The following is a 23,088-nucleotide window of genomic DNA, read 5'->3' on the forward strand; positions in this document are numbered from 1 at the left end:
AGGCAGAATAGCCATTAAAAGCCATGTCGCTGGGTGTTTATGGCAGAAAGGAAATGGTCATCGTAGCTTACACGAAAGGCTGCAGGTTACTGCCCAGTACGTAGAATGTCGTGTTTTATGGCAACAGAAAAAAGACACCCGGATGGGTCTATCAGACCTGAGCAGTGGGTGCTTCTCAGTGGTGTGCTGTGGGTAATTTTTATTTTATTCTTTTGGTTTGCCTGTATTTCCTAGATTTTTCTACACTGAAGTTGTATTTTTTAGCAACAAAAAGTGTAGAACTTTTAATCCGTTTAAATGAAGTGGCCACACGTATTCAAAGAGAATCAAAAGAATTCGGAGGCCTTGCCCCAGGGAGCCTCCGGGCCTGGGGCTGGGGGGTGAGCGTGGGTGAGGGTGGGGAGACCGGCGGGTCCCTCCCTGGGGGAGCCTCATCACCGTGCCCTTGTCCCTGCAGCTAGGAGAGCAGCTCAGACAGCTGGTGCCCACGAGCGGCCTCACGGTCATGGACCTGGAAGTGGAGGGCGTGTGCATCCGGTTCAGCCCTTTGATGACCGCGGCAGGTAACGGGTCTCTGGGGGTTGCCCGCGCTGGTTCTGGGAGCAGCGGTGAACTGTGTGTTCAAGTCCGGGCTGTGGCTTCGTTTGCTGTTCCGTGGGGTACTCCGCTCTACCTTCGAAGGGGCTTTTTCTTTGCCTTTGCGCTACGCATAGGTAGATGAGTTTTCCAGAGTAACTTCTCAGAAATAGCCTTCTCCAGTCTCTCGAGTCTCCCTGTGTTTTGGTGTCTTGGGGCCCTTTGCTGACTCCTGCGTGGTGCTCAGTCTGCATCGTGGAGCTGCGGACCCCGGGGCTGCCCTGCCTGCTGAGATGCGGGTCTGTGGGGCAGAGGCCATGGCTGTGGCCTCAGAGCTCCCCAGGTGGTTTGCACAGAGCCGCTGTTTTAGACGGCTGCAGGTACGTGGGCTCCCACGATGGACCGTCCTGGGCGCGCTCCCGTCTTGGCCGTTTCACACATGTGGGCGCCACAGCGAGGGGCCTCCCGTCCAGACCTGCGCCCATCTGGGATGCCGCCTGCCCTGGGGGGGCCGGAGGTGGGGCCACCTCCGGTCATGGGACTGAGAAATCGCTGACAGATGCATTAAAAACTGTGATGATTCTGTTTTCTGAGATGATTTAAAAGATTTTCTGAAAATCTTTGATTTTTTTCTTTATCAGATATTTTAAACATTTTTGGAAAGATACTTGATCTAAAGCCTCAAAGTAGAGGGGTGTGGGCATTTGTCCTGCAAAGAAAAGCCTGCCATGAAGACGGCTAGTGGCCTTGTCTGCAGTGATTTCTGCACCTGCTGTGTGGGGCCTGAGCCCCAGAGGCTTAGTCTGTAAACCCAGTGGAGCGAGCCGAGGACACCGGGGCAGCACTACGGAGGCTCAGTGGGATCCCTTGCCCTGTCTGAGTCGCATGCGGGGGTAGTGATGTCGGGTCCTGCAGCCGTGGGGGCGTCAGGCTGTCCTGGGAGCTGTGGTCAGCCCGCCCTCCTGCCTCCTGCACACCCCTGCCAGAATCCTCCCTCCCATGATGCTCGTGTGCGGCGACAGCCATGTGCTTGCCTCGGCCTTTCTAGCGTGTCGTACGTTGTTCGTGACATGCTCTGAGTCCGTGAGAAGAATCTGATTTCTTTGTCCGAGTGTCACTATGGGTGGTGCCGGGGCTCACTCTGTCTTCCGTGTCCTAACCTGCAGGAGCGGGCTGTGTCCGTTTCCAACGCCCGCTCTCTCCAGAGGGGCTTGGTAGCCTTTTTTTTCCCCCTTTCTACTGTTTCAGCTCCTGCTAACCAGATGTCCCCGTAGCTGCCGAATTCCCGAACAGTGAGAGGGGAGCCCTGCCCTCTGTTGTCCTCCATGTTCTTACACATTCCTTGAGCTCTCTGGGGACGGTTTCAGTTTTAGGCACGCGGGGGGAGGACGTGGATCAGCTCGTGGCCTGCGCGCAGAGCAAGCTGCCCGTCCTGACCTGCACACTGCAGCTGCGGGAGGAGTTCAAGCAGGAGGTGACAGCCACAGCAGGTCTCCTGCACGTCGATGACCCGAACTGGCCTGGAATAGGGGTTGTCAGGTACGTGTTCGTCCCGCTTGGCCGTACAGAGACCGTGGGTGTGTCATTTTGTGGACCGGCTCTGCATGGGCACAGCGTACGCATCTCTTAGAAATTGAGTGAGACCCTTTGGACGCTTAGAAAAGCCCAGCGCAGCGCAGCGTGGCCGCCCTTGCCCTCGGTAAAATAGCGATCCCTGTATTTTCTGTACCAGCTCGCAGGTGACTGGGGGCGAGGGGTGCTTATAAGTGCACAGCTCATGGTTACTCCCACGGGGTACAGGGAGCCACAGATCACTAAGACCAGGGACCAGCTCATCGGCCGAGCACACGGCTCTGCCCTCCGTCGCTTGGTGCACATGGTTGTCCCTTCCGGGACACTCCCTGCTTCTGCTACAAACGAGGCTTCCAGACCTGGCCTCTCAAGTTTCACGGACTGGAGACTTGGGCCTTCCTTGCCATGTTCTTGACAGTGTCTGACCCTAAGACACTCCGAGGCTCCTTGGCCCAGTGTCTCACCTTCCTGGAAACAGCCAGAGCTTAGACCCCTCGCAGTCCTGTGTGTGAAGAGGCGTCTGATCTTTCAGACTGAAATACTGTCACTTGATTTCGTCTGTAGGTACGAACATGCTAACGATGACAAGAGCAGTTTGAAGTTAGATCCAGAAGGGGAAAAAATCCATGCTGCACTCCTGAAAAAGTTAAATGAACTGGAATCCGACCTTACATTTAAAATGGGTAACTACTATTTTTATAAGTCAACTCTGAACTTCGGAAGGCCATTTTCTGACTGGTTAAGGGACTTTGGGCTCTGTTTCCTGGGAGGAAATGCTGGTTTAGTTCTTTCTAGGGTGGGCTGGCTCCCTCCCGCTCCCACAGCCTGTCCGGACATCCCGTGTCCCCATTAGCACTTTTCTCGCCCGGGGAGGGAGGCTCCTTTGTGCCTGGTCATGCCGTCGTACAGGAAACTGGGCCCCAGGACGGGGGAACCGAGTCAGTTGGTTGTATCTTCCCGCAGGCCCTGAGTACAAAAGCATGAAGAGCTGCATCTACATTGGCATGGCGAGTGACGATGTTGATATTTCGGAACTGGTAGAGACCATTGCAGTCACAGCCCGAGAAATTGAGGAGAACTCACGGGTCTGTAAGACTAATCCACGTCTCATTCCTTTTCTGGGTTCTCTCGAGGCAGCTAGCGGAGGTCCCAAAGGAAGCCGCTCCCCTCAGAAATACCTGTTTGTTCCTGAAAAGTGTGTGAAGGCTTCCTCTGAGCTAAGCCTTGCGCCCGGAACCCAGAAGCCCATGGGAACGGGACACAGCCCCTGCCCCGGGTGGGCTCACAGCTGGGAGGCCGAGAACCGCAAAGCCAGGCGTGGCAGTAGGTGCCGTGGGGGAGAAGCTGGGGTCGCAGAGCGTTCGGAAGACAGAGTCACCCCTGTCTGACAGGGTGAGGGGAGACTTCCCAAGCGTAGCTGTTCCGGGGGCTCCGTGAGGCGCATGTTTCTCACAGCAGAACTTCCTGCCAGTAAGAGACCTTCTTTTGGCCAACTGTTAAGGAGACCAGACTATAGACCTCACGGATGTTCCGCAGACCAGGTACTTGAGTCAGTAGAGATCCCTTAGAAGCAGAGAAAAGGAACTAAGGCAAGATGGCTCTGAGGAAACCAAAGCATGTGCGTGGGCCACTCCCGCTAGGGAAGGGAGAGGAGGCTGGCTGTGAGCTGAGGAGCCAGCTCTCTTCAGTCGCAGGCAGACTTCCTAAAGGTTTTTCTAGACTCAATCTGTCACTTCCAATTCCGTTCCGTGAGTGCTGAGCCGCGTGTCTGTTTTCTGGCGGGGGGACACAGATCACATTTCTCTCGTCCCTTTCCTGACAGATGAGGCTGGCCACCAACATGTGTCTTACCTTATCCAGGCATTTTATCCTCTTCTGTTTAATTTACTATTTTACTTTCTATCCTGACACTTAAAAGTGCAAGATTTCATTTACTACTACACTTCTGAAAAATGTCGCCTGTGCTGTGGTAATAGTTCTAGGTCTCAGGCAAGCTTCGACAGCTGGGGTAACTGGGTGGCTCAGTTGGCCGGGTGTCTCACTCTTGATTTTGGCTCAAGTCATGATCTCAGGGTCATGGGATCGAGTCCCACACTGGGCTCTGGGCTAAGCACAAAGTCTGCTTGGGATTCTCTCTCCCTCTGCTCCTCCCCACACTTGTGCGCGCACGTGCACACACACACACACACACACACACACTCTCACTCACACTCTTTCTCTCTCTAAACAAAATCTTCAGCAATCTTGGACAAGTAAAGTCTTTCTTGGTCCTAACACAGCTTCTAGAAAACATGACAGAGGTGGTTCGAAAAGGGATCCAGGAAGCCCAGGTTCAGCTGCAGAAGGCAAACGAAGAGCGGCTTCTGGAAGAGGTGAGCCTGAGACAGACCCCCCAGCCGCCGCCGCGCCGGGGCCGCCCGCGGGATGGCCGTGAGCAGCAGCGCGTGTGTTTTGCAGGGGGTGCTGCGGCAGATCCCCGTCGTGGGGTCCGTGCTCAACTGGTTTTCTCCGGTACAAGCTTCACAGAAGGGAAGAACCTTTAACTTAACAGCAGGTAGGACTGACCAACATCCCAGGTCTCACTGATTTTGCGAGTTTTATCCTGGTTCCTGGGATGCCCCACTCAAGTGGAGGAGCCCGGTGCGCACACCGCCCGAGCTTGGCGCTGGGTCTGTGCCAGGAACTGGTCCCAGAAGCCAGGACGCATCTGCCCCGGGGACACTACGGTGTTGTCTTCCTCTCCGGCGCCCTGGCTGCGGCGACATGAGAGCAGACCCCCACCATCCTGTGGGAACGTGCTTCCCCGGCCCGTCACGTCCTCCACGCAGCGCCCTTGGCTTGGCGCTTAGCCGAGTGCTTCCCGCAGTCTGCGTGCTGGGCCCCAGCTTCTCGGGAGACGAGAAGGTCGTAGTCTGGAGCCCGGGCCAGCTTACTTCACAGCCGGCAGCCAGCAAGTAGTAGCAGTTGCCGGGAAGGATGTCCCGCTGTCGCTCTCTTCCTTTCTTGTTCTGGTGGGGGACAGTGCCCTCAGCCTGAGGTCCCTCCCTAGGAAATGAGGGTGTCCTCGGGCCATAATCTGATTGACATGCCAGGCCTCAGCCATCAGCAAGGTGTCTGTTCCTTGTGGCCAAATCGCCTTCCCCACGTGCATGTGGACCCCCAGGCATGCTCTTGCCACCCTGCCGGCCGAGGACCGTCCCAGCGGTGCAGGATCCCTGGGGAGGTTTAGGATGGGGACCCCTCCACCTCCTGCGGGGCCTTATCCAGTTCCCGGTGCGTTTCTGGAGACCCAAAGGCTCTGCTGGTCTGAGCGAGGCTGCAGGGCCGGAGGAAGCTTCTTGGGGAACGAGACTGCCTGGGTCAGCTCCCCGGGTGGCACGCGCTTACCGCTCTCTCCTCGGCAGGCTCCCTGGAGTCCACGGAACACACCTATGTCTACAAGGTACAAGGCACAGGCGTCACACCCCCGCAGACCCCCACGGGCACACGCACAAAGCAGAGACTTCCAGGTACGGGACGTCTCCCGGGGGCGTATGAACCCTGAGAACTGGCAGTTCCTCTGGGGAACGTAGACCTTCACGTCCTGGGGCTTTTCCTGCTCAGTGCTACCTGCATCCTTCTGTTTTCTTGGTGCTTTCACCCAAAGTCCTGTTATTCTTAAGACTCACTTCATTTTAACCTTGGCAGTTGCTTGGAGCTTTAACTTGGAGAAATTTCTCTGTAGCGCCTCATGGGGCGGTAGGGTCCCGAGGGCTGGCATCGTGTCTAACCTGGTGTCAACCGGCCTGAGCCACACTGGCTTCCTGCCCATTCCTCACCTCCTCCCTCCGGGGCATCCGGGCTGGGGATCGCAGGGCTGCTCTGGGAGCGCGCCGGGAGCTTTCAGCGCGGTCCGTGACTTTCTCTAGGCCAGAAGCCTTTCAGGAGATCCCTGAGAGGTTCCGACGCTCTGAGCGAGACCAGCTCGGTCAGCCACAGTGAGGACCTGGAGAAGGCGGAGCAGCTGAGCGGCGCGCCCGAGCCCGACACCCCAGAGCCCGGCGGCCCCGAGCCCCCTCCCAGCACTCGCGCCCCGCAGGACGCCGAGCAGACGGGCGCCCTCCAGAGCGGGGCCCAGCGCCCAGAAGACAACCGTCCGCAGGTAGAAGAACCGGAGAGCTTAAGATAAAAGTCAGTGTTGTGCTTGGAGACTGTAGTATCGTTTCAGGGAAGAAGTTCTACTGACAATGTGAACCGTGCCACGTGCTAATGCGAGAGAAATGACTGTTGTTTGTGCGGAACTGGCATTTTTGCACACATCTGTGCCTGAAAGCCAGACTTTCTAGAAGGGCAGTTGATTGTCTCATTCCATGGGTCTGTGGAGCAACTCCTGTCGTTTCTGTCTGCCCAGCTGTAGTTTGCACCGGTTTCCCCCGTTACATAAACACTTTGATTCACAACACTTAGAGCTCAAGTGCCCACCCCTTGGAACACTCGCGCTCGCCTTTCTAGGCCCAAGTGTAAGACGCTATATGCGGTTACGTGTACCTCTCTGCTGAGGCCGCTTTCGTTAAGAGCACGCTGGGCTCGCGCCACCCAGTGCGGGGGACAGCGGGCGGGGCGGGCGCTCGGTTTGGTGGGGCCGCAGCGCTCGGCGGGTGTGGATTCAGCTCGACGGAGACGGATTCAGTGGGATAGTAAGCGAGCCCGGGCCTCCTGTGCCCACTGCTGCTTCCCCAGGGCTGTGGGGGCCGGGAGCCCCCCGCCACAGGTCATTTCTCCCTTTATGTACTATTTGTAAACACATTAAAGGACTATCTATGAAGAGTAACTGTAAAACTCTTGACCATATATATGTATATTTTTAAATATGGGTAAAGCTTTTAAATTGGCACACAGGTGCAGGCTGTGCTCATTTCTATGTTTAATATCTGAAAACCTGATAGAGATGCTTCTCTTAACCAATGTGAACTAAGTTCCAATTCTAGAACAAGTAGATCTTTGACCCGGTTGACATGGGAGCTTCTGTGGCTTCTCCCCACTAGCAACTCACCTCTTTGGGCCCAGCTCAGAAACAAGAACCAGCAACGTCCCCTTGCCCAGGCTAGGCAAGCCAGACCACTGCGGAAATAACTAGAAGTAAGCCCTTAATTACTGCCCGTTTCTACTTCTCCAGAATTACCGCGCCTCTTCATTTATCCTAGGTAACGGCCCCTGTGCCTTCAGGCCGGCCAAGTCAGGCTACGGCCGCCTCAAGGTAGTGGGGATTCACACTGGGCTTGTGGACTGTCCTGTTGGAAGCCTTAGTTACACCATATTAAGCCTATAATTAGACTCTGATTGGATGTGATCTCTGACATTTGGCACTTGTCAACATGGTTTTTTTTTTTTGGGTACAGATGATTAGTCTTCCCTGTTTATTTGGTGCAATGAAGTATAGCAGATAAAATGGGGAAAGGGGAAATTATCACCTTTAACAAGATTAATTTTTAAACGTTTTTATATATATTTGGAATTGTTAAATTGGTTTTGCTGAAACAGAATTTCACCCTTAAGACACTATTTGAATGTTGGTTTCAATAAAGGTTCTTGAAATTGTTACCAGTGAGTTCAGTTTGTACACAGTCATTGATCAGACCCCGTGCCTGCCTTTTCAGAAGCTAAAGGTCTCTACAGGTAGGACTGGCATATATCACAGTTGGGGCATTTTAATGACCTTACACCTGACAGAACAGACTTCAGTGGCTTTGTGTAGCTCTCATTAAATACAATCTCCTAGCAGATTATTTTGATTATACTGCAGAGCAGACGACCAGATTCTGAACCTAGCATTCATCTAGAAGTAGGATACCAGCTTTGAAAATGACGCTTCTAAAACATTTGGGGGGCCAAAAAACCCCTCTGTGAGATGCATCAATTTTCAGAGAATTTTAGTGCATTTTAAATACGGTTTTTAAAACAAACTTACCGTTTTCCCTTTACTCCCTGACGTAGCAGGAGAGGCACTCACCGCGCATCTGAGACGACTGCTTGTAGAGTCACGAGGCAGGCGGCTCCTCTGGTGCCCTTGTTACCAAAAAGGAGAGGCTGGAGGTCAGCTTCCGAGAAGCAGAAAGTAACCCCTGTAACAAATGCCTTTGCCAAAATAAGATTTTATTTTGAAAGTCATTTGAAGGGACAGTAAGGAGGGAGACCTAGGACGCGGCAGATGGAGACTCGGATGCGTGTTCTTTGCAGGCCCCGCGGTGGTCCGTCAGGCCGGCAAGTTGCTTGCTTTGGTGATCCCGCGTTCAGCTTCCGGGAGAAGAGATCTTTTCCCACAAGCCACCTTCATTCTTTTTGTAGAGCAGAGCCTTGTTTCCAGGAAACAGTGCGCTGGTGGGAGATGGGTGTTTTTTTAAAAACATCAAGGTAGACCTAATATGTGCCACAAAGTGGGGCGGCTCAGCCAGAGGCGAAGTGGAAAGGTTCTGGAAAGAGAAGATTGTGCGTATGAGAGAGAGGAACAACCTGGCTGTTCCCTTTCTCTCCCTTTCCTGATGGAGCTGTGGCAGGGTCTCCACGTTCTTAAACCCGGACCTGGACACTCAGGTCACCGAGCATCGAGCCACTGCAGAGTGACCAGACAGGAGGGGTCCCGCGCCAATGGGGCAAGGAGGTTGGCTCCATCCGCCTCCCGACCCATGCAGACGCGCGGCTGGGACGGGACTTGCCCGCTGACCTAGAAGTTCAACGGGGGCTGCCCACCGCAGCCTAGAAGTAACTGCTGCCCGCCGCGAGCCGAGCAGCTCTGCTCTAAGCACCTTTTCTTCCTCACAGATGAAGAAACCAGCGTGCGGAGATTTACCCAACCCGTAAGTGTTCACCTCCAGTATCTGCTTGTCGTCTTGCTGCAGCCAGAAGTCGGCGTGCGGGAAGGGCACCCAGGAGTACGGCCCCAGACGCAGCTGTTCGGTCTCTGCATCGTAGATACTAATCATCTAAAACGACATTTCAGGGGCAGAACGTGACGCGTGCTCCCCGCTCCTCAGAGCCCGCCAGTAAAGCCAGCCCAGGGTAGGCCCACAGCCCCGCGGTTACCCTGAGGACAAGCTTCTCGAAAATGTCTCACAGAAGCTACTCCGGCCCTGGGTGAGTAACAAGCGGAATCTCCTTCAGTCCCAAAAACAGTCCTCTAGGAAGACCACGTTTTTCCCACGTGGGGTGAAAACCTGAGGCCCAGAGGGACAGACACTTGGCCTGCAGCGGCCCACGGCACTGCGGGGAGCAGCTGCGGACCCGGCCACGCAGAAGCAGGTCGCACAGGCCGCCCGCCGCCCAATCGAAGGCAGCGAGAGAGCGCCACGTTCAAGTGCGTGTCTGCCGGCCACCGGGCCCTGAGCCCCGCAGCTGCCGGGGCAGGGCCTCTAACCGGCAGCCGTCGGGCTTGGGCTCTGAGACTGGACTGGGTGCAGGTGTTAGCGGAGCCCAGGCCATGGTGCCGCCAGACAGAGCGCAGGAGTCGTCTCCCAGCCGCGCGCAGGCTGACCAGAGCGCGCTCTGAACCCACACGTGTCCCAGGAGGACGTCCCCACCTTGTCAGCGCGCACGTCCCTTCGCGGGCTGTGACTGCGCGGGCTGGTCTCACCCCAGGAAGGGGCCAGAGAACCCTTCAGGCATTTTTAAATGACATGTAAGGCTCGGGTGGTTCTTTTTCCTTCAAAATTAAGGTATTAGTATTACAAAGCATCCCTGATGATCAGACCTGTGGAAAGTGACCTGATGATTCTGGTGGGCGAATCCACCTGTGGCGGCAGATCGCCCTTTAAGGACGTGGTCCACACGTGTGTGGCTGCCGAGGTGCAGAGGCAGGGGCCGCTCCCCGCTGCCCGGCTCTCCTTTCCTCGTGAGTCGTGTGTAGGCCAAGGCTGCACCAACAACAAGGGGTTCGTTCTCGCTGCACCGGATGCTGGGCGCGCCCGTTCCTTCCCTGTGCCCCTTCGAGGCCGAGCGCCTGCAACCTAAAACCATTCCTTACTCGTCCGTGTTGTGTGTGGAGGGGAGAGAGGTGACCCCTGATCATTTCATCGCTTTAAAGAAACTCCCATGAAGTGTTCACTTCTAAGGTCTATAAAACTTGAGGCTTTGGAGTGCGATGCCCTTTCTTCCCCGAACCCCTTAACACAAAGATGATTTCACACTCACTGGTCCTCCTGTTAAAGCCCGGGCAGCCCGCAGCGCCTCCTCCGGGCCCCGGTCTGGGAAGGATGCTCGGTAAATCTCCGCGGTCTTGATGTTCACAGCTGCGGGGGACAAACAACATTTTCCTTGACTTAAGATGCAAATGGAAAGTTCGCGTGATCTTACATTTCCAACACCTGTAACAGTGCAGAGTCTCCCCGAGAGAGGAGAGTCCTCTCGTTCCATTTCCACTGTGAGGGGTCTCCAGCGGCCCCCTTTGTGGAGAGGGACACCACGGCCTTCCAGCCGAGCCCGCCGCGTGCACCGCTGGGGCCTGGGCCAGCCGCGGGGAGACTGTGCTCCCAACCCAGGGTGGCTGCGCGGCGCCCCCAGCAGCCTGCCCTTCCTCCCGGCGGGCACGTGGCCGACCCCCCTGCTTGGCCCGGGGCACAAGTGTGGCCTGGGATCATGGCCAGATCCAGTGTTTGTGTTCCGGCTTCTCTGGAGCCGGGAGAGCTTTACACCTTCCTTAGGAGGAACTTTGTTCACAACCAGACCTTACGAGGTCGCTTATCGGTGGGAGACGCAAAGGCCCCCGCTGCTTGGAGCCCCGTTACCACTGCCACCCGGGTCTGCCTCCTACCGGCTCCCCTGTTTGTCCTTCATGGCCTCAGGGTGTGGACATTCTTGGTTTCGTAGACAGAGGTCAGAGAAGGCACGCTCCTTGCCCGGGCCCCCCCGTGGGGCCCACAGAGGAGCCAGGACAGGAACCGAAACGGTGCCCCCGCGGGCTCACCACGTGCTCCCGCCAGCACGGGACTGGCCTCTGACCCTCGGTGAAACCTACTACTTACCGATGCCGTAAATGATTGGAAAGTGGTTTTCATTTTCTTCCCGGTCATTTAATTCTAACAACAACAAAAAAAAGTTCAAGATTTAATGTTTAAGAAATACTCAACAGTTGCTTTCATGTTCCATAATCAAAGCCTCGGAGGAGCCCACACCACAGAAAGGGGAAAAAAAGCAGAACATGCAAGGGACGGTTCTCCTGTGTCCCTGCCAAGTCCCTCAGCCGTGGGGCTGGGGTCCGCAAGCCCCATCCCCAGTTGGATCCTCCCGGCACGCCACACCCTCCGCCGTCTGCCGCGCGTGGTGGCTGCTGCTCCTTCCCAGGAGCTGGAGAAGCCTCTGAAAAGCCCCAGGAAGGAGAGGGGAGTGGCCCTGAAGGTCGGGTCAGGGTCAGGAGGGTCAGGGTCAGGAGGTGGCGCTGGGGGTGGTCGTGGCCGCACAGGATACCAGTGGGGCACGCGTCAGCCAAGCGCTGCCAGACCATCTCCCGTGACCGAGGTGCTCGTGCAGAGTCTTACTTTAGGGGGAGGGCACCCGTCTTGGGGAGGATGGCAGAACTCACCTGTCACACATAACGTCACTAAGTGAACGTCCTCCTCCTGTCTGTCAAATTCACCTACAACGAGAGTTCTCGGTTAGCAGCACAGGCTGAGCGAGGCGGGACAGGGCCGGAGGGACAGCAGCCACCGAGCCATGCCTGTCCAACCTTCCAGCCACAACCTGGCCCGTCTGCAGAGGCCAGATTCCCGCCGACTGATGCCACCGCACCCCACCTGCCGAGTGACAGGCCCGTTCCCAGCCTCGGGCCCAAAGGAAACCGACTGGGCCATCCCCTCTTGACCCCCTGGTGAGGGCAGTGGGGGGACCGCTGACTCGTAAGCTCTTTACTATTAAGTAAATTCTGTCCCGATCAACAGTCATAAAAAGGCTTATCACTGTAAAAAATAAATAAAAGGAAAATACAGGCAAGTGTAAGGAGTGCGTGGGTTATTAACGGCCACAATCCCAGCGCGTGCCTTTCCTTACCGCCCGTGCCCTGCTGAGCCCACACCGGGGGCTGCGGGACTGGGAGCAACTTTGTGTCCCGACTATGCATCTGCCTGCCAGGTAATCCTGAGTCTTGCTTAGTGGCTCCTTAACTACTTACTCGTGGACATTTAACTGCTTCCTAACGTAAAGAATGTTCTTACTGCCCATCTTTAGGCCTAAAGCTCTATGCACAACACAGATGATTTTCTTAGAGTCCCAGGTGGGAATTACTGCGTCCAAGGACATGAAACCTACACACTGAAGCCCCGGGGCCAGGTCGCTTCGCTCGCAGCTTGTAGCAGCATCTGGTCCCCTGCGTGTGAGCACGGGGACAGAGCGGGGCTTTTTTTCATGCGACTTTAGTAGGACTACAGTGGCATCGTTGGTTTTAATATTCTGCAGATGAAGACGGACGTTCCTGCCCAGAGCAGGGTTCTGTCTTCACATAGTTCAGTGCCGACTATTTTGCACGGTGCCGACTGCTGGTGCCCAGGAAATCTCAGCTCTGTTCTGCACGAGAAAACTCCGCCCCGGAAAACTTAGCTCTGTTCTGCACGAGTCCCGGCAGGGCCATGCCCAGGGCTCCAAGCTGCAGGGACCCCCCCCCCCCCAGGGGTGTGGCACGAATGAGGACTTCACCCAAGCTACAGGGGGTGCAGACTTTGATCAGAGCTGGGGAGAAAGCACGGCACTTACTAAGAAGCTGATGAGTAAGTTTTTGTGACAACTGCCTGTCGTCACTGAAGCCTCCCACGAGGTGCACCTCCAGCCTGGCAAAGAGACGGGACGGTGGTCAGAGGCCCGCACGACAGCCACGGGGACCCTGGGTGTGCTTGGGATCTCAGCTCTCCGCGTCCACGAAGCCTCGCTCTACAGCAGTGCTTCCTCCGGGCCGCGTCCGGGCCGTGGCGCAGGGAGGACACGTCTGGGCGGCACTGGGGGAAACGGGTGTGGCTGCCAGGGCTGCGCGAGCCTCTGGGGACCCCGCCCAGGGGCCCTGATGGCCGAGGGGAGCTGCGTCTGCCCACGAGACGCCGAGCTCTGCAGGGACAGGACTGCCTCACACTTTCACCCACCCAGCGCCAGGAGCTTCCAGAAACCTCTTAACACACTCAGCCCGAGAGGGTGCAGGGCTGGGTAGGGGAGGCGGCAGCCGCTGCGGGGGCTGTGGGGGGCCCTCACCGCACGATGTCCCGTCCACCTCACCCGGAAGGAGGGAGTAGCACTTCCATTTCCAGAAGGAAACGGGGCTATTCCTAAAGCCATGTGTGTACCCAGTACACCAGCTTTTCCAAGCTGGGGACACCATGCCACTCTTTTGGGGTGACCCTCCCTAGGACGGTCTCCGCGCACACGAGCACAGCAGAGCCCTGAGGAGCCCCGTGGCTGGAAACGCCCAGCTCCCCTGCTGGACACTGTGTTCCCCGCCCTCGTCTGCTAATCTGTCCGCAGCCCAGGACAGTGAGGGCCAGCGAGGGACAGCACTTTCCAGGACCAACGAAATCTTCCTGAGGTCGGAACCTGAACTGGCCACGTCGCCAGCACCAGGACAAGCATCAAGGGGCCCCCACAAACGTAAGCCAGCAAGAGGAGCCGAGACATCCACAGGGCTAGCCTGGGGACTCTGGGTTCGCCTGCCAGGGTACCCTGCCGCACCCCTGCCAGCGCACTGACAGTTCCAGAACCGCACAAGGATGCCTCCTGCCGGTGGGGCCCAGGGCACAGGGAAATCAGGCACTGCCTGCGCGGCTCACCGGCCCCTGAAGCCGGCCTGGCCTGGCTGCCACGAAGGAAACCCGGGCCGAGCTTCCCTGCCTGGGCGGCCTCCAGCCCTTCCGGGTGCGCACCAGCCCGTGGGGCTTCCCGCGGCACCCCCCCCCCCCGCCCCGCCTTAGCATGTGAGCGCCCCGGGCAGCTTCTGTCTATTGTGGTTGTGGCTGTGGCCTGGGGACGGGTTCTGGCTGGGAGGAAGTCCCTGCCAAATGGCTGAGAGCAAACGAACGAATGAATGAATGAATGAACCCAGGGAACGGCATCTGGGGTCTAACAGAGCGACGTCCGACAGGTGAACCTCTAAAAGCACAGGAGCGAGGAGACCGCTGGAGGTTCCAAGTCAGACCTTCGGGACCGTCAGCCTGTACCCGTCACCCCACAACCACAGATGAGGGCCCGGCGCTGTGCCAGCTGTGCTTCCCTGGAGCAAGCCGGCCATGGCCATGACCTTCCGCTTGGCCGGCCCCTCCACACCACGGCGCACAGCTCCCGACTGCGCGGGATGGACGGGCGTGGAGCTCACCTTCCACACTGGGCGTGATCGGAGAAGGACTTTATGGAGCTCATGATCAAGGGCACCTCCGCTCTGGTGTCCGTTCCATCGCAGTGGGTCAAGCAGGTGGCCCCGTTACCTGGAGAGAAGGGAGGAATGACTCGGGTTATTCCCACTGAGAACCCCGGACGCACAGCGCACCTGCTCTGGTCTCTCCGGACCGCATCCCTCGGGGCAGCCTGGACGGAGGAGGAACAGAAACACCTGTGCTGCCCACGGAGCCTCCCGACCAGGGCCCCGGGAGATGCCGTGCAGACTCAAGAGAAGGGGAGTGGGGCTGGGCTTCGGAGGGGACCCGGGGACACTCGGGCACGGGCTCTGATGGCCCCACGTGGGCGGCCGCTTTCAGCAACGGTTCCCTTCGCGCCTCTCGCCCTACCTGTGTGCCTCAGGACCACGATGTGACAAGTGGTAGCATCATCAGAACCCAGAATGGAGATGGAGCCTGTTTGAAAAAGAAAGAAAATAAAATATCCAGTAGCCTTGGGGGGTAACGCCCAATTCACTGCTTCCTAACCTACCATCCTTTGGGGAGGTCACTGCCAGCTCTCTTTGCTGAACATACAGAAGGCCCTGGGGTCCCACTTGTTGAACAGACTGACCTCTGAGAAGTCTGGCTCTTTCCTGTTTAATTAAGAAAAAAAATAAAATAAAATCGTGATGGCAATTAGTAGGGCTGAGTACCCAGCGAGGGCTGGCAGGGCTCGGCGCGTGGGCACTGCGCAGAGGACGGGCCAGGCTCACAGGGCAGCGGCGGCTGTTGCAGGGGACAAGGCGGAGGAACGGTGCGGTTCTGGGCTTTGATGAACCTACAATACGAGACCTAACTCGGGAGCAAGAGACTCTGCCCAGCTCTGGCACTGGGCAGGGAATCGGGGGGTCCGGGCGAGCGCCCCAGCCGCTCTGCAGCCACAGCCCTTGTGGGAGGGAGGCTAGGACTGTCCCCGTCCCGAGTCTGGCCCTCCCACTGTGGGACCCCCGCACTGAGTATGCACCCCAAACACGCACCTCCCCACGCGGCTCACGACGGCCGGGCGGCCAGCAACACCGGGGACTACAGAGGAAGGTGGCTCGGCGAGGTACACGGACAACATGCGAAAGTATAAAAAAAAAAAAAAACCCCAAAACATAAAAGCTCTTAAGTGTGCCAGTTCTACGGCAGGGCTCAGGGGCCGCTACACCCGGGAAGCTCAGTTCTGCAGATGCTCTTGGGTGGAGTCCCTACCGGTGCAGAAAACCGGAAATGAGCGGCCGGAAGTTCGCCACCCCGTGGAAAGGCCGGGGTACCATCAGGTGTCAGGACTTCCTCTCCTTGAACATGAGCCTGAATTCTTCCACAGACCCGTGCGTGCAAGTGCAGGATCCCAGACGGCGCGCCCGAAGGGAACCTATCCCCCAGGACGGCAGTTACACTGGAGTTAGAGGTTCAATACTCTTATTAGACTCTAAGCCTAAAAACACATTTTAAAAAATAGTAATTAGGGGCACTGTGGGGGCTCAGTCGTTAAGCCTCTGCCTTTGGCTCAGGTCATGATCTCAGGGTCCTGGGATCGAGCCCCGTGTCGGGCTCCCTGCTCAGTGGAAAGGCTGCTTCTCTCCCTCCCATTCCTTCTGCTTGTGTTCCTTCTCGGTCTCTCTCTGTAGAATGAATAAAATCTTTAAAAAAAAAAAAAAATTTTTTTTTTAAAAACCCCACAGGCATTCAATTCTTTAATGAAACCATCTGAAGTTTTTCAAAGGCATCAGGTGGACATACACTGCGATCATTATAGGACACACGGGCTGTGTCCTTACTTCCTTCCTACTCGCGACAAGCAAGGGAACAAATCCCCATCTCAGTGGGCAGACGGGTGCGTGCAGCGTGGCGCCTGCAGCAGAGCCTTCGGGGCTCACAGGCTTGTCTCCTGGCTGGGGCTCACCCGGGCTGCAGACTTTCGTAGAACACAAGATGTAAAAACAAATGAACTCACTCACTAACCACGATCAGCTGGATTAGTTACACCTTGTTCTCTTCTGGCAAACTTGCATTAAGTGGAAGCAAGGCAGCTGTGAACAGGACAGCGGCTCCTCCGTGGAACCAACCAGAAGGAGCCAGAACCTGCCGCGTCAGTGGGGCCGAGAGGGACCGGCGGGACTGGCCATCCTGACACCCAGGGCGCCTTCTCACCTTCAGGGAGAGCAAGAGCCGGGAGAGCGCAGCGTTTCCTCTCCGGTATTCCTTGCACACACACCCCTGGCTTTATTCTTTCGGGGCTGCGGGAAGGAGGGTGCAGGCCACCTTCACGAGGGGTCACCGCCCGAAAGCAAAGTCAAGACCAGAAATCACATAAACTCATTATCAGAACAGACGATGCCCGGGCCCCTGAGAGGCTCCGTCATTAAGCCTCTGCCTTCGGCTCAGGTCTCTATCGCAGAGTCCTGGGATCGAGTCCCGCATCGGGCGCCTTTCTTAGCGGGGAGCCTGCTTCTCCCTCTCCCTCTGTCTGCCACCATCCTGCCTACTTGTCTCTCTCTGTGTCAAATAAATAAAATCCTTAAAAAGAAAAAAAAAAAAGACGAGATGCTGCCACAAAGCGAAAAGAACATGTTGTTTTGGTTTCCCAATTTTAAGAAAAAGTTTAGCCACACGTCCCCACTGTGGAAAAACACCGACAGCTCCTTGGTGACCTCCCACCCTGTCCCGAAATGAAGGAGCCCCGTCCTCTGGACCTCCGACGCTCTCTGGACACTCAGATCCCTACGGAGCCCCTGGCCCGGCAGCCTCTCACTTCCCAACTCCTGTGCCTTCGCGCGGCTCGCTGAAGCCAGGGCTCAGCAAACTTTTCTCTGAAAAGGGCCCGAGAGGAACTATTTTGGGCTCTGCTGGTGTGGTCTCGTCTTGCAAGCACCAGGCTCTGCCATGCAGCCCGAGAGCAGCAGAGACAACATATAAACAACCGGGCTGGCGCCGTGGACCCAGAAGATTCTACTGATGGACAACACCGCAATCTGAATTAACTTGTCATTTCACAGGTCACGAAATACGCCTCTTTGGATTTCCACCTCCTCCCCCACCATTTAAAAATGTAAAAGCCACTCGTGGCTCACGGGCTGTGCAGACACCGCATCAGGCCGGGGGCTGCAGTTTGCTGACCCCGGTCCTGGCCAGTTACAGAATGACCCAGTGTCCCCTTACCCTACTCCTGGAGTCTGTCCATTCTTCCTGCAAATTCTCCTGCCCTGGGGAGCAGGGAATGATGCCGTCTGCTCCTTAGCCCGCGAGAGGATTAACTAGGGGGCTGCCCCCTGCCTGCCTGTTTCCCTGACCCCGAGGTCCCCCTCGCCACCCACACTACCCTCCCCGATGGCTGCCGCCGTCCCTGCGTCAGTTCTGAACGTGGCTCCGTCACACCCCTTTTCTGCTCGGAACCCCTTCGAGTCCAGCAATTCCACGGGTGGGAACCATAACAGGCTGAGGAAGACTGAGCTCTGTGAATGTCGGTAACGCAGGAGACTTGGAAACATCCTGCGTGCAGAGGCAGGAACTAAGTTACGGTGCGTTCACGTCCTGGAATCCTACGGCACCACACTTAGCAAGGTGCTGGGGGGCACCGGTTACGGAGCCCCAGGGGGGGACTTGGTAAAAGCAAAGGCTCAAAGAGCGCACGCCCTGAAGGAATGTTCTGGGGTGCGGACCATGACCTCGACCGGCCCTGCCTCACAGAGTAGCCACCAGCCACACCCGGCTGTCGAGCACCTGAAACATGGCCAGTGTGGCTGAGGAACGGAGCTTTCCATGGTCTTACCTGGTAATGGCACCTAAGTAGCCCCAAATAGTGGGGAGAGTCGGGGTCCACACTGAGCAGAGCCGCGTTAGAGCCAAAGGCAGGCCACCAAGGTCCCCACGCCGGCTTCGCCACTTCTAGGGCTCGGGACTCTGGGCAACTCACTCCACCTGTGTGTGCCTCCAAGGGCTCATCTCTCAAATGGGCTCATCTCTAAAACAGGCCTAGTGAGAGCACCTGCTTCCACAGGTGGGGCCCAGTCCCCCAGTTCCAGGGACGGGGGCGGCGGCTGCTCTGTGCCGGGCCTGGCTAGGGACCGGCTTCTAACTGCCACCGCGGCACAGGCCACATCGTTCCATGAAAAAGACACATCACCGACCAGAATATGCAGTTTGCGCTCACTTTCAGAAGCACATCACTCGTATATAAAGAAAACCCTCTGTCGAGACGGGTACCAGGACGCCGTGGTTTGTGGTTGTGCTTGTGGTCCTCTTGACATTTATATGTTCTGACAAAGGGGACAGGCTACTTGTTACAGAAAACTTAATGAAAGCTCGCCTCTCCCCCCACTGCTTATTCTTTGAAAGATCCACCGAAACGCCTCCTGACCCGGGACCGCCAGGGGCGTCGACTCACGCCCTCTGCCCTGGCCAGTCCAGCCGCCCTGGGGGCGCTTCCCCTCCTGGCCACGCAGCTCAGCTAGAATGCCCTCACCCTCCTCCCCCTGCTCCATCTCCCCCTGCGCCCATCCTTCTTCCCCAAGACTGCTGCAAAGGCCGGTGAGCACCCCCAGTTTCCCGGAATGCGCGCTGCCCCCGTCCCCCTACACAGGCCGGGCCGGACTCCCCACCGAGCCTGACGCTTGGGACTCTCATTTTTCTGACCTTTTATCACAGATTCTCAGAGAAACATAAAAAGAGTGTCACCTAAATTCTGGAGGCAGCTGAAAGATTTTCCCCTTGGTGAGTCCTACTCTGACTTCGTAACAGTTAACGAGTAACAGCGATGCAGCCCCAGGAAAACGCTTCGCACAGGGCCCGGTGTCCGCTCGGACCCCAGGTGCTAACATCACAGCTGTTTCCTTGACCTGCAGGCTGGGGACCACGGAGTCTTCCCTTTCCCCCGCTACTCCCCATCCTTCGGGTCATTCTCGGGGTTCCTCTGTTCATTCATGGATATAACAAGTATTTACAAAGTGCAGATTCGTGACCAGAGACTGCCTTAGGCTCGGAGGACACGGAGCAGTAACAGACACAGACTGTTCAGGAAGCCCACTTCGGGGGGGTGGGGGTGGTGGGGGGACAGATCGACACAAGTATGCAAACAAAATAATTCCAAAGTGTGCAACGGAGAACAGGAAACCCCAAAGCGACCTTCCGCGAGCCCCCGGGGGCTATGTCAAGCTCCCGTGCCTCACCTCTCAGAGGGAAAACCGGCATTCTTCCTGTAGGGCACTTAGCAGCCCAGGGCGTCGGAGCCTCTCTGTGATTAAGACCAGCCCCTCTCACTCGGCGGGGAAGCATTCGGCCCTGATTGTAGGACACACAGGCGCACCCGGTGCCCGACAGACAGCAGCAGCTCAGGACGAACGAACGGACTCCAGTCCACGAGCTGACGGATTCCCCCTCAACCGGACCTGGACCCGTTTCTTGTTTGCATTAAGAACCCCTTTCCCTGCCTAAGCGTGGACTGAGGGTTCAGGGAGAACTAGCTGAGGACAAAAGCAGGAAGACGAAACAAAACCGAACCCTTCCATCAGGGCGTGGTCCTCGACAAGGCTCAGCTGGGGGAAAAGCAGGGCCCTTTCTTCTGGCTAAAAATACCCGGGGGCCCTAAGCCTCGGGTCGGAGGGGGGTGGGGGGTGGGGGGTGGGGGGTGGGGGGTGGGGGGTGGGGGGTGGGGAGGAAGGAGCCCGGGGGAGCAGCCGGATGCCCCTGGCCGCAGCCCCGCCGGGAGGAGCCGCTCCCCGCGGGGCGCGGTCCCCCACGACTGCCGGCGCGCAGGGGCGCTGCCCGGTTGGCCTCCAGCGGCCGAGCCCGGCTGGGGGTGGGGGCCGGCCTGCCCCCGGTCGCGGAGTCCCCGGGCGCCCTCCGACCCGCGTGCTGTGCCACCTCGGGCAAGTCGCCTGACCTCTCTGGGCCGCCGGCCCCTCGCCCGGCCTCGGCGGACGCCCTCGAACGTCCCAGGGAGGGGAAAGCCGCACCGACGCCCCGAACCGGGGCAGAGAGTCGCGGCCGGCGGCCGGGGCTCCCGACGTGCCGCCGGCCGCTCCGCTGCGCCAAGTTTAAACTCTGCCTCCGGGAGCGCGGCTGGAGGCGGCGGGGCGAGGGGGGTCGGGCCCGCCCGCCGCGGTCCCTCGGGCCCGCCTCGAAGCCCCCCTGCCCCCGGCCCGGGCCCCGCTCACCTCCAGAGGCGGGTGGGCTCGCACGAGGTCCCCGGCGGACTGCGGCAGCCGCACTCGCCGCCCTTCGACGAGCAGCGGCATCGCGGAGGCGGCCGCCCCGGCAGGCCCAGGGAGGCGGCGGCCTCCCCAGCCCCGGGCCGCCCGCGGCCCCCGCCCCCGGGCCGCCCCGCCGCGCCCCGCCCCGCCCCCCGCGGGCGCCGCCGGGAACTGGAGTCCCACGGGGCAGGGGGCGGTGCATCCCGGAGCGGCTGGGGAAACCGAGGGCGGGGCCGCACGGCCCTGTGGGAGATGTAGTCCAAGCGGGAGGGGGCGGCCCGCGACCGGCCCCCTCCGCAGGGAGCGCTGGGAAATGTAGTCCCGAAAGCGTGGACGCCCAGGAAAGGCGGGGCCTCAGCTCCTGGCGCCCTGCTTGGCTCGGTTCGCGGGCCGGCCAGCCTGGCCGGAGTGTGGGTTCCGGGATCTGACCGTCTCGAGTCAAGATCACGGCTCTACTACTTCTTGTCGTGACCTTGAGCAGGTTACCTGAGTTGCAGAAGCTGCTGTGCTCCTCCACAGGACTGTGTTCAGTAACAATGAACGTTGAACTGCGAAAATAGAGCTGAAAGCTGGCAAGCCCCACACACGCAGAAACCCTCAGTAGTGATGAGGGAGCAGGAGGCTGGCTGAGGACACAGCAAAAGCTGGCGCCTTGCACCCCCTCTTCACCTGCTCCCTCCATATGTGTGGCATTCCTCAGGCACCCATGACTGCCATAAAACGATAAATGGTTAACTTGCAGGGATCACAGTCCTGCAGAACAGGAATCTCCCTTGCTCTACAAGATGTCCTAGAGACCTAAACAGGGAGGTTACCTTATCAATAGCACAAATTTCCAGAGGCAAATAACTCTTGGTTCCTGAAGCCCTAATGTCCCCCTCCCACCATAAACTGGAGGAGATTGGGGTAGAAAGGAATGTAGATGATGGCCGGATCATAATGCCCCACCAAGAATCCCCCATTATCTTGATGTTAGTGCCTGACCTAAAGACGACATTGATCAAGCCATAATGGCAAAGACTCCCCCCGGCACCTTGTAGACCCTCCCTAGCATGTGAGAACTCTGTCGAAATCCCCCATTCCTTCACCACCTCCCCCCCAACCGTGGGGTATATAACATGCCCACCTTCACAACCCGGGGCAGCCGCAGCTCTTCCTGCCCACGGGCCCTGTCCCCGTGCTTTAATAAACCACAATTTTGCACCAACGATGTCTTAAGAATTCTTTCTTTAGTCGTCGGCTCCGAACCTCCTCACCCCACCGAACCTGACTTAGGTTCTGGGACTTCATCAGTAGCACTTGCTGCTTGGCGTCCAGGAGGCCCGCACTGATGGGCTCAGAACCCTGGGAATGAAGATCAACAAGATACCATCTAGTCCCTACTGAGGACGGGTTATCTGGGTGCGAGGCCTCTCACCTAGGGGCTCTCTGTTATGAAATTTGTTAATACTCCTTAAACAGACCCAACTCCACATTACGGTAACCAGAAGGCAACTTTACGAAACTAGCGGTGAGATGAACAGCCGCCTCACGGAGCAAACACTGCAGTGACATCTGAATTCCACCACCTTCATTTTTCAAAGCTCCCAGGGGGATTCTAGGACCAAAACTAAGAAGCAATGCCTGGCAGGTGGCAAACACTGGCCGCTTCTCTCCAGGTGAGATCTCTTCAGCTGGTACCAAGGAGGCAACCGGTGTGGATGGAGTGAACGTTACCCTTGCCTCGTAAAGACGCTGCCATGGAAGTACTTCCTGCTTAACTACCTTCTCACGAGGCAGCCCAACAGCTACTGCCTTTCCATGCATTTTCACTGAATCCTCACAACCCTATGGTCGGTAATAGTTACGTCCACCTTACAGCTCCTAGTGGAGCTCAGACTTGTTCAAGGTCACACAGCTGGCTAGAGAAACACCGATTGTGTTATCCGTGACACTTGAGAAGTCCCTGGCCCTTTCACACTTGCTAATTCACCACTTCTCATTAAGGAAGAGCCAACCACAGCAGACAGACAACAGGACAGACCTTGGAACTCTGCCCCGAATGAAGGCCTACTTTTCAATAAGAGGAATAGAAAATCCTTTTTCTAGAATTCCCAAGGAAATTTCCCAATCCCCCCCCCCCCCCCCCCCCCGTTGATGTTCCTTTAAAGCATGTGCGTTTTTCAAATAAGTGTTTGTTCTGCTGGAACCCTTTCAGGCCTGGGGGACTCTAGTGGCTGGGTGTGCCCACAGAGTCCCTGACACTTGGCTGCTCCTCGAAGTCGCTCTCGTCCCCAGCATGTACTTCGTCTCCCAGCACCCGCAGCCGCTGTGGCGTGACTTCTGCCCCTGACGGAGTAAGGGCTCAGCTGCAGTTTCTCACAGAGCTTTAACAGAGATCAGTAAAAAGCACA

General features: G+C 57.5%; 2 protein-coding genes across 6 annotated transcripts in view; one reads left to right on the forward strand and one right to left on the reverse strand.

Annotated features, from left to right (window-relative positions):
- The window catches only part of PDXDC1 (pyridoxal dependent decarboxylase domain containing 1), a 50,154-nt gene extending 42,426 nt beyond the window's left edge, over positions 1–7,728 (forward strand). For all 4 annotated transcript variants that reach the window (XM_059155617.1, XM_059155618.1, XM_059155620.1 and 1 more), the window contains exons 16-23: positions 458–563; positions 1,944–2,115; positions 2,713–2,831; positions 3,112–3,233; positions 4,428–4,520; positions 4,606–4,702; positions 5,553–5,657; positions 6,057–7,728. In XM_059155617.1, coding sequence (XP_059011600.1) covers positions 458–563; positions 1,944–2,115; positions 2,713–2,831; positions 3,112–3,233; positions 4,428–4,520; positions 4,606–4,702; positions 5,553–5,657; positions 6,057–6,316 — 1,074 coding nt within the window. In that variant the 3' untranslated portion in view covers positions 6,317–7,728. The remainder of the gene's footprint in view (positions 1–457; positions 564–1,943; positions 2,116–2,712; positions 2,832–3,111; positions 3,234–4,427; positions 4,521–4,605; positions 4,703–5,552; positions 5,658–6,056) is intronic.
- Positions 7,729–8,259: 531 nt separating this feature from the next.
- On the reverse strand, positions 8,260–20,819 carry NTAN1 (N-terminal asparagine amidase). 2 transcript variants are annotated; one of them, XM_059155622.1, is made up of 10 exons: positions 20,660–20,819; positions 15,013–15,115; positions 14,871–14,936; positions 14,462–14,570; positions 12,862–12,935; positions 11,699–11,752; positions 11,142–11,195; positions 10,312–10,409; positions 8,994–9,107; positions 8,260–8,597 (listed from the first exon to the last, which is right to left on the reverse strand). In XM_059155622.1, the coding sequence occupies exons 1-10, from the start codon at positions 20,738–20,740 to the stop codon at positions 8,418–8,420; spliced, it is 933 nt and encodes a 310-aa protein (XP_059011605.1). In that variant the 5' UTR covers positions 20,741–20,819; the 3' UTR covers positions 8,260–8,417. The 2 variants fall into 2 exon arrangements, with proteins under 2 accessions (XP_059011605.1, XP_059011604.1); XM_059155621.1 differs by lacking the exon at positions 15,013–15,115 and having other exon boundaries at positions 20,660–20,817.
- Between the last annotated feature and the right edge of the window lie 2,269 nt (positions 20,820–23,088).

This window comes from Mustela lutreola, chromosome 17 (assembly GCF_030435805.1).
Source record: "Mustela lutreola isolate mMusLut2 chromosome 17, mMusLut2.pri, whole genome shotgun sequence".
NCBI lineage: Eukaryota > Metazoa > Chordata > Mammalia > Carnivora > Mustelidae > Mustela > Mustela lutreola.

Coding starts and splice junctions, on each gene's coding strand:
- NTAN1 (XM_059155622.1), bottom strand. CDS start 20,740: ATGCCGCTGCTCGTCGAAGGGCGGCGAGTGCGGCTGCCGCAGTCCGCC. Junction 11,196..11,698: donor AGTGACGTTATGTGTGACAG/GTGAGTTCTGCC, acceptor TGTTGTTGTTAG/AATTAAATGACCGGGAAGAA. Junction 8,598..8,993: donor ACGACAAGCAGATACTGGAG/GTGAACACTTAC, acceptor TTCTCTTTCCAG/AACCTTTCCACTTCGCCTCT.